Below are 9,655 nucleotides of genomic sequence, written 5' to 3'. Positions count from 1 at the left end.
TCTTCTTTCATTGCCACAACTAATTATTGTAAGTTTAGGGCCATAAAACAATAATACATACTATCTTATAGTTTAGGCTGGAGTGATAGCACAGGTAGGGCGTTTGCCTTACACATGGCCTACTCAACCGACCCAGGTTCGATTCCTCTGCCCCTCTTGGAGAGCCTGGCAAGCTATTGAGAGTATCTTGCCTGCACAGCAAAGCCTGGCAAGCTACCTGTGACGTATTCAATATGCCAAACACAGTAACAAATGTCACAATGGAGATGTTACTGGGCCCACTGGAGCAAATTGATGAACAGTGGGAAGACAGTGACAGTGACAATGATCTTATAGTTCAGAAGTGAGAAGTCTGAAACGAGTCTCATTAGACTAAAAATGCGGTGATACTAGGACAGAGGACCTTGCTGAAGATCTCAGGAATCAATTCATTTTCTCGTCCTTTGCATTCTTTTATTATTTATTTATTTATTTATTTATTTATTTTTTCTTTTTGGGTCACACTCGACAATGCACAGGGGTTACTCCTGGCTCTGCAACTCAGGAATTACTTCTGGCAGTGCTCAGGGTACCATATGGGATACTGGGAATATGAACTCAGGTCGGCCACGTGCAAGACAAATGCCCTACCCGCTGTGTTATTGCTCCAGCATCTTTTAGAAGCTGTCCTCAAAACTTAACTTGGAGTCCCCTTTTCCTATTTTGAAAGCCAGCAAAAGCAGTGGGGAATTCTACTCACCCTGACCTGATCTTCTGCTCTCTCTTACATTTATAAGGACATATATAAATAATACCTGATATTACAAATTCACAGGTTCTAGGAAGGAGAATGTTTGAAGTACTGAGGCATCATTATCCTAGCTACCTACCACAGCAAACTATTCTGATAGTCTCTCATTACTTGTCTTTATTCATTTTTTGGTTTTGTTTCAGTTTGGGGGTTTGAGCCATACTTCACTGTGCTCAGGGGAACATGGGATGCCAAGGATCTAATCCAACCCTCCCACTACGAAGAATGTGTTCAGTCTGTTGAGTTATTTTTCTGCCCCTTTCATTAATAGCCTCTAAACCTTTCATCTCCTGGGGACAGAGTGATAATACAGCAGGTATAGCATTTGCTTTGCACACAGCCAACTCAAGTTCAATCCCTAGCATCCTAAATCATCCTATAAGCCCCAACAGATGTGATCCCTGAGCATAGAGCCAGGAGTGAAGGCTGAGCATAGCTGGGTGTGGCTCCAAAACCAACCCCCTGCCCCCCAAAAAAATCTTTCTACTCTTACTCTACAGAAAGGGATGGATGTAAATTATAGACCACGCTCCACTGAATAGATCCCCAATGAATTTGGTGGGCCACCATGGATAACTTATGTGAAGCAGAGGGAGAGAGATGGACACTTTCTCCTGATCCTCCTCTGCCACCCTGGAACCTGCTAGAAAGGCTTGGACTGGTAAAGTAGTTGGTCCTCGGTCTTACTCAGGGCTTCTGGGTCCTAGTTTTTCCCATAGAAAAGAATTTCAGGAGGAGAAGAACAGTGAAGTAAAAACAGATTTTATTTGGAGGCTTTTTGAGGAAATGGAAGGAAGTAAAGAGAGGGAGAAAGACAAGAGAGAATGTGGACCTCTCAAAGGCAGAGAGAGTTCCAATACTTATCTCAAGAGGTGAGATGAGGGTGACAATGTGATCTGACACCACATGTGCTTGACCATGAGGGCACAACGGCTCGGGCAGTGCATATGTGCACTTCCTTTATTCAAGGTGGCTTTTATATGATTTTTTTCCCCCAACTGCCCCACGTGGGGCTTTATGGCTAGGTGAGAGTCCATTGCTAGGGTGCTTGCCAAGGTGGTAGAGTTGGGAGTGGTTGATTATCTTCTTTTAAATTCTTTTCCTTGGCCTTTGTTCCTGCTGGAGCTTCTCTCAAAGGGGGTCCGGCCTTCTCTGGTTCAGTTGGTGCTGGGTGAAGTCTTATTAGGCTCCTGAGCTCACAAGGTGGACTTTTTGTAAACTTGAGGCTTTTAGTTTCATTACTTTCCAAGAGTTCCACTGCCACGGGGAAGGGGAGGGGTGCTTTCCCATCTACCTGCTACATTAAAATGAAGTAAAATAGAGATTCAGGTGATTCTTTGGACAAGAAACATCATTTTATTGAACACTGTGGATAATGTTCAACTTTGGTTAATGATGTGTCCTTTGACTACTGTAGGACACTGTGGAGGCCCAGGAGTGCAGAGCTGTCTGGGTTACAGTATCCGACAGTTAGGCACCTGAGACTGGGGGGTCAAGCTGGGAAGCCTCCACATCTTCACACTGCCAAAAGGAATCTTCTGTGCAGAGGAATCCTCTTGTCATCCATCTTATATCCATCTCTAGGCTTTCCCAGGACCAGGGCACAGGAGACAGATGATACAGAGCAGCTAGAGCTGAGCCCCATCAGCTATTCACTCCCTACAAAATGGAAATCCTTCAGGGAAGAAGGTCATGGGTTTTAGAAACTTCACTCAAAAAGGTTTACAGATATGTGCTAGTTGGTCCCTGTTCTTCAGCCAGATAAACATGGGGTTTTTTTGTTCCAAATACTCCAGAATGTATAATGTTTCACAAAACACTGGGGGAGAAATAAAGAAAGAGATTATGGGGGGAAAGAGAGCCCTCACTCCCTCTACTTACCACTAATTCAATATATAACCCCATACTATGATTCACCTCATTTAGGCTTCACAGGGCCTTGGCAGGTCTTATGGCTTTCCATTTGAGGAAGGCATCCAGCAGGAAGGTGGGCATGTAGCTCAGGGGGATGTAAATGAATTTGGCATCCCAGCCAGCTGAATATCGTGTGCGAGGGTGACAGGACATCAGGGCATGCTCCATGCAGTCTGTCACCAAGGTCAGATCCTCACACAACTGTGAATGCTTCTTCTGTAGAAATTTATAATCTATGCAGGAAGAAAGATTACTGAAATATATATTTCTTATTCCCAATTTTTAAACTTCCAATTTATCCACTGAAAATTGTTAATAATTGCTCTACCTTCCCCAAATCCTGCTTCATACCACTTAATTGGATTTCCTCTGAATTTCCCAAGTCTAACCCAAGAATTATCACCACATGCTGCGACTCTCATTGAATTTCAGAAAATATTTCATCGCATGCCCTGGAAGTGCCTATGAACATTACAAATCTATTTCCTAAAATCAGTTACACACTAGTTGCTATGAATTCAAGAGAGTCCTCTTGTGTCTGGCTCCAATTATCCCAAAGAATAAGTTCTGATGAGAGAGTGGTTCTAAGACTAACAAACCTGGATTCATACCTTGCCTCCTATAACCACACGATCATGAGGATGAATGTAAAAGTCCCCAGCTGTTGGTGTATCCGATCTAGACAAGGACCTATGCTGGCATTCATAGAGAATCCAGACTTCTAGACAAAGGTTTACTTATCTGCCCACATTCCAAAATTCACTCACTGGATGCCAGAAATTTCTCCCCATAAATGTCCTTGACTTCTGGACTGCATTTATCCCATGCATTCTGCAAACTTTTAGTAATAACCTCAGGATTGGTTATAGTAGTTTTGAAGTAACCAGGCTCAATGATAGCCACTTTCATCCCAAAGAATGAGACTTCCCTCCTAAAAACACACCAGAGAAGAATAAGTTTAGGTTCTTGGTGAGACAGAAAAACATGAAACACAAATTAACATAAGCCAACTAACCTCAGCCAGGACAGAGGTGGTATGAACTCAAAAGTGTGGAAAGTCAAAGTTCAGATTTTTGACACTAGGGGAGAATGGCAGGGTTGATGATGTAGTTTCTACACAAGGGTTAACACATTTCCCCAAATATCTCATAGATCAGAAGTATTAACACTAGATTTTTGTTCTCTGCAGAAATCACCATTTCAGCATGTCATCTGTTATTTTCACCTCTATCTGCACCATAAGTGACACCATGCACCCTGTGCTGTCAATCACTCTACCCCTTGGCTTAGGCCAACCACATCTTTCACTCAGGAACCCTCCTGATCTACAAGTCCAGTGCTATAATTCTCAACTTAGACCTTCATCCAGGCCTGTCTTGATTGCAGCTGGCCAGATGTCCTGGCAGGTGAATATACCGCTTCTCTAGCTGCTCTCAACTCTCACAATATTAGGCCAGGGAAGAAACTGCTTTCTCTTCACTTTTAGTTTGCACTCATGGGAGTTCCCAGGAATATGCACCAAAAACAGTCTAAGGCTCTAAGTCCACCTCACAGTCTCCTGGGTCTCAGTTTCATGGGACTGGTGTCATAGGGTTCCAGTTCTACTTAAGACATTTTGTATTGAGATCACCTCCAGAGAAAGGATATATGAGATCAGACTTCATAGGTCAGGGTTCCATCTGGATGCCAGAATGTAGAAAGGGACATCCCAAAGCAAATGGTGCTAGGAACTCAGAGGGATCAAGAAGGAAGAGCCTGCAAGTAGGTTATGGAAGGATCCCCTGGGAAAGGCCCCCTGGAAGCATATCCACAGTCTCCTCTGTCCTTACCTGAGGGAATCTGAGAAGGCCTCAATGCCATACTTGGAGATGCAGTAGCCACCACCATAAAGGGACAGACGGCCCAGGACACTGGAGACGTTGACGATGCGGCCCCTGGCCTTCCTCAGAAGGGGCAGCAGGCTCAGAGTCATCTCGATCACCCCCAGCAGGTTCACGTCCATTATCTTCATGAAGTCCTGTTTGGTCAGCCACTCATTGGGACCTGAGGGCATTGAGACTCCGGCATTGTTCACCAGACCCCAGAGACCTGGACACAGGGGATGGGAGAGTCACAGTGTGCTGTGCCTGGAAGGAGGCTATAGCTGGGGTTCCCAGATCCTCCTTGGGAGGACATGGAAAGACTGTACAGGGAATGCACAAAACAGAAGGGCCATGCCCGGGGCTGGAGCTATGGTCTTGTAAACGTCTGGATGATAGAGAGCACCTGAGCCTTTGGATTTCACACACCAATGTGGTTGTTCTTTAAAAAATCCCCCTGAATTTCCACGTGTCTGCACAGGCGCAGAAGTATGTGTGCCACAACTGTCAGTTTCAAAAAGCAGCGAGATGGTGGGTGGAGAAAGAAAGAGGGAGAGAAGAGAGAGAGAGAGAGGTCGAGAGAGAGAGACAAATACAGAGACGGAGACATAGAGACACAGAGAGAGACAGATACAGAGGCAGAGAGAGAGGAGACCAGGAGGAAGTAAAGTTTGCAATAATCGATGAGAAAGTCAGTGGATAGAAGACAAAGTGACCCCAGTAAATTTGAGAAAGCTTCAGCACCATACTTGAAGATGTTGTAGCAAAATACCTATGATTGTTTCAATAAGCTGGAAAAACTGATTTCCAAATAATTTTGCCATTATTTGTAAAGTTCTGTGATATCAGATGAATACAAGGAGCATTCTTACCAGTAGGAAATTGGGTCATCAGTAAAAACAAAAAAATACTGAGATTTGGGCTGGAGCAATAGCACAGCAGGGAGGGCGTTTGCCTTGCACGCGGCTGACCCGGGTTCGATTCCCAGCATCCCATATGGTCCCCTAAGCACCGCCAGGGGTGCTACCTGAGTGCAGAGCCAGTAGTAACTCCTGAGCATCGCCGGGTGTGACCCAAAATGAAAAAAAATACGAGATTTGTAGCCAAGACTGACTCTTGACCCCAGGTCCAAGACCCCTTTAAAGCAGCCCAATTGAGTCCTAACTTTCACATCTAGAAAAGAGATTTCCTGTTGAGGATTTAAGCACAGACAGGAAGGCTGTCATGTCTCATTAGGCCAAATTCTTCCCAGAGTCAAGGGATCAGGTCAACACATGGAGCAGAGGTTCAAGCTGGGGAGTTGGTAAATGAGAAAAACTCATAGACTCAAGTCCTGAAAGCCCCTGGGATTCAGTCAGGGAGCACAGTCTGTGACTCCCCTTCAGACACAGACCCAGCAGTTCATGGTACCTCGGTCTCCCGTGTGCTCTTTCACCCACTGGGTGGCCGCAGCGATGCTGTCTGACTTGGTGACATCCAGGATCACTGTGTCCAGCCTGTCTGAAGTCTTCGCCCTCAGAGTCTCAGCCCCCTTCTCAGTCAGACACGCAGCCAGCACCCTCAAGCCCTGCAGGTCCAGTTGCCTGGCCAGCAGGTTCCCAAAGCCCGAGTCACAGCCCGTGATGAAGACGTACTTGTCCTGCAGCTGGCTTACCACCTGCCTCTCCCGGTACCAGCGCACAAGGTAATACAGAGCCACCAGGGTCACCAGGTACAGCCACATGGTCTGCAGAAAGAGACAGACAGACCCAGGAAAGACTACATGACAGGCCCATGTGCAGACAAGTGACAGTGACCATGCAGATGTGTGTTTGTAGTCGTCCTGCCGGATCTGCTCACATGTTCTGTTCCCTTGCACCTCAGTAGAGTCTGCCTCTGCCCTCCCTTCTATACTCGGTCTCAGGGCTTACACTTTCTATTTATGACTTCTTTTGCTAAAAAACATTTTACACAGCCCCAGGATCTGTTGGTCTATAAAATATGTGTACAAACCAACCATTTACTGATAATCAATCACAATGCAGTTTATTTTAAAACAAAAATGTTAAAGATTCCATGACCCCTTGTGAGGTGTGACCTACAGTTTGAGAGGAAAGTCTCTGTGTACTTTGGCCAGTTCTAATCAATGCTGTGAAATTCCCAAGAACTCTCAATGTGTTTCCCCAACTACACTCTGTGATCCCCCTACTTCTTTTCTACCTTTCCATCTAATGCCCTCTCCCCCAGAAATATATGTGTATTGGAACCTATGACAGGAACTCATCATTCAGCACATTCTTATTTCATGTTCTTCTCATCAGTCTGGACTCCCTGGAATCATGAATAATATGAAGTGTGAGCTGTGTGACACTAAAAGGGGTTCCCCCTGTACTTGGGCTTCCCATCTGGCTCACACACGAACACCCTTGAGACACCCAGTCCCTGTCAGCAAGGAGAAGGCTAGGAATGGGGAGTTTGTGGGCAAAAGGGAACTGAGGACAGCAGAGCATGTGTGACATCAGAGAAGGAGCAGGAGGGAATCAGGAGCACACAGGGTGCAGGCAATAGGGAATTTTGTCTGAGTGGCAGAGAGCGGCTGAGGAACATACACAAAGTAAACTCCAGGTCAATCTCCCTGAGATGCCCTGTCTCAAGCTTTGCCATCTCCAAGTGGTGCCATTGCCCCTCTCTGCCAGTTCACCCTCACTAGCCCAAGTTACATCCCAGCACAATCACAGAGTGAGACTGTCAGAGTAGCTGCCTTGAGCAGAAATGGGGTTTCAGAATCTCACCCAAACAGGGAGGGCTGTAGCCCAGAGGCAAGGGGAGCTAAGTTTGTATCAGACATTTATTCTGATAGGGATGCCAGAAGAGGTTTCATTAAAGAGGAGCAGCAGGCTTGGATAGGTTTGAACCAGGAGCCGGTTTCCTGCTCCAGGTATATCCCTCTCTGCCCTCACTGTCTCTGCTCACTAGACACCAGGAGGAAGCAGGACAAGCAGGAAGAAAGGTTCCCACGCACAGCGGTCAATGCCCGCAGACCTTTGAGCACAAACAAAGCAGGGTGCAGGGTTATGGTTCACTTTTTCTGCAGGGTCCACTGCAGGCCTTAGAGTTTTTGTGCCCCATGCTTGGAGGCCCCTCTGCTTCCCAGACATCAGTTTCTCTTGTAACATGGGAACCCCAGGACCCTCCTCCAAGCCCAGACCCAGGAGAGGGAGGCTGAGGGAAGCAGGAAGCCTGGGAAACCCCTGGCCCAGGACACAAAGGGACTGGACCTTCCTCCGGGAGTCTGGAGAGGAGCTGCAGAAACTGTCCCAGACCCCAAATTCATAACCCATAAATCCCCAGGAGCCAAGTGGGGAGTATCTCCCACCCCCAGGCCAGAGTTTCACTCTGACTCCGCAGTCAGGGAGCATGAGTCCGTGTGTGTGTGTGTGTGTGTGTGTGTGTGTGTGTGTGTGTGTGTGTGTTGGGGGTTCAGAGTCAGAAGCTGACAGGTGCTCAGTGGAGAAGAGGAGAGGAGAAAAGGAGCCCAGACTGATGCTCACTCACCTGGGATCTGTCAAGGTCTCAGGTAGGTGCCAGAAGTAGAGTCTTGTCCACAGAAGTTCTGTGGAGCACTGTGTGACACTGACCTTGCACCGTGGGGGAGGGTGATCCTTTTGTCGATAAAGAATCATGTGATCCTCTGTTTGCTAAACTGAGCTCATTGCCGCCTGGTGGTTCCCTGCTGTAACAGTCCTAGAGGCACAGTTAAGATTATCCCTGACCCAGACCATTCATTTTCCTTCTCCATCTAGCAAGGTCTTCTGAAGAAAAACAGTGTGCAATAACAAATAATCACTTGAATTGGAAATTCAGGAGAATCCACACCTGATGTTTAATTCCACTAGATTCTCTTGGTCACTCAACCCTAACTTTATTTTTATTGATTTAAGTTCAGTGATTTGTAATATGTCTTGTTTATTTTTATTGATTGAAGTTCAGTGATTTATAATAGGCTAGTTATGGTTTCTCATGTACATAATTACAGCACCACACCCATCACCAGTGTATCCGCTACCCTACCCTAAGGACTGTGACTCTTTTTAAACCCTTTTTCCCCATCTGCTCAATGGTGTGGAACAGTTCTCCTGTTTGTGTTGCCTTTGGCCTCTTTGTAGTTTTCTTGTTGTGTATCTTTAAGTCCCACATATGAGAGATTATTCTGTATCTATTTCTGATCTCACTCAGCATACATTAGATGCATCCATAAGTATTCAATTGTGTATATACACCAAAACATTTTTGTGGGGGGAGGGTTCATCACACCTTGCAGTGCTCAGGAGTTGCTCTTGCCTTTGCATACAGGGATCACTCCTGGTGGGATCTAGGGACCATTGGAGTGCTGGAACTCATGCCTGGTTTTCTTCATGCAGAGTAAGCCGCTGTAGTATCTCTGCCCATAACACCATAGCTTCTCGATTCATTCTCAAACCCCAGCTTAAAAGTCCTGAACAACTCACAATTACAGTCTCAAAATCAGTATACATCCTTTCCCATTCAGGAAACAAAAATCCTCACTTGACATTTCTTTTTTTAGTGTAACTGATTTTTAAAATTTTTTTTATTTTTAATTTTTATTAGTGAGACACCATGAGGTACAGTTGTAGACTTACAAATTTTTGTGCTTGGGTTTCAATTATACAATGATCAAATACCCATCCCTCCACCAGTGCCCATTTCCCACCACCACGGATCCCAGTATCCCTCACCCCCCCAACCCCCCATTCCACCCTGCCTCTGTGGCAGGGCATTCCCTTTGGTTCTCTCTCTCCTTTTGGGTGTTGTGGTTTGCAAAAGTGGCATTGAGTGGCAATCATGTTTGGTCTATAGTTTACTTTCAGCATGCATCTCCCATCCAGGGAGGATCCTCCCAACACCCTTTATTTGGTGCTCCCTTCTCTATCTGAGCTGCCTTTCCCCCTAGCATGTGTGGCTGGCCTCCAAGCCATGGATCAAAATTCCTGGTACTAATCTCGGCCATTCTTGGGTGTTAGTCTCCTATTTTGTTACTTTATGTTCCCCAGATGAATGCAATCTTTCTATGTCTATCCCTTTCTTTCTGAGT

General features: G+C 45.9%; 1 protein-coding gene across 3 annotated transcripts; it reads right to left on the bottom strand.

Annotated features, from left to right (window-relative positions):
- Window positions 1–1,536: 1,536 nt before the first annotated feature.
- Window positions 1,537–8,199, bottom strand: LOC130029248 (retinol dehydrogenase 16-like). Of its 3 annotated transcripts, none has more exons than XM_056120168.1 (6): window positions 8,098–8,199; window positions 5,974–6,289; window positions 4,534–4,792; window positions 3,472–3,635; window positions 2,708–2,937; window positions 1,537–2,609 (listed from the first exon to the last, which is right to left on the bottom strand). In XM_056120168.1, the coding sequence occupies exons 2-5, from the start codon at window positions 6,284–6,286 to the stop codon at window positions 2,720–2,722; spliced, it is 954 nt and encodes a 317-aa protein (XP_055976143.1). In that variant the 5' UTR covers window positions 6,287–6,289; window positions 8,098–8,199; the 3' UTR covers window positions 1,537–2,609; window positions 2,708–2,719. The 3 variants fall into 3 exon arrangements, with proteins under 3 accessions (XP_055976143.1, XP_055976145.1, XP_055976144.1); XM_056120170.1 differs by having other exon boundaries at window positions 1,537–2,465; XM_056120169.1 differs by having other exon boundaries at window positions 1,537–2,449.
- Between the last annotated feature and the right edge of the window lie 1,456 nt (window positions 8,200–9,655).

This window comes from Sorex fumeus, unplaced genomic scaffold (assembly GCF_029834395.1).
Source record: "Sorex fumeus unplaced genomic scaffold, SorFum_2.1 ptg000042l, whole genome shotgun sequence".
NCBI classification, from domain to species: domain Eukaryota; kingdom Metazoa; phylum Chordata; class Mammalia; order Eulipotyphla; family Soricidae; genus Sorex; species Sorex fumeus.
Note: the sequence above shows the minus strand (reverse complement) of the source record. Positions and strands in the feature narration are given on the sequence as shown.

What these genes read in the sequence shown, in the direction of transcription:
- LOC130029248 (XM_056120168.1), bottom strand. Translation starts at nt 6,286, where the DNA reads ATGTGGCTGTACCTGGTGACCCTGGTGGCTCTGTATTACCTTGTGCGC. An exon ending in GCCTTCTCAGATTCCCTCAG is followed by an intron (nt 3,636 to 4,533) that starts GTAAGGACAGAG and finishes GTGTGTTTTTAG; the next exon opens with GAGGGAAGTCTCATTCTTTG. An exon ending in GGAGAAATTTCTGGCATCCA is followed by an intron (nt 2,938 to 3,471) that starts GTGAGTGAATTT and finishes CTTCCTGCATAG; the next exon opens with ATTATAAATTTCTACAGAAG.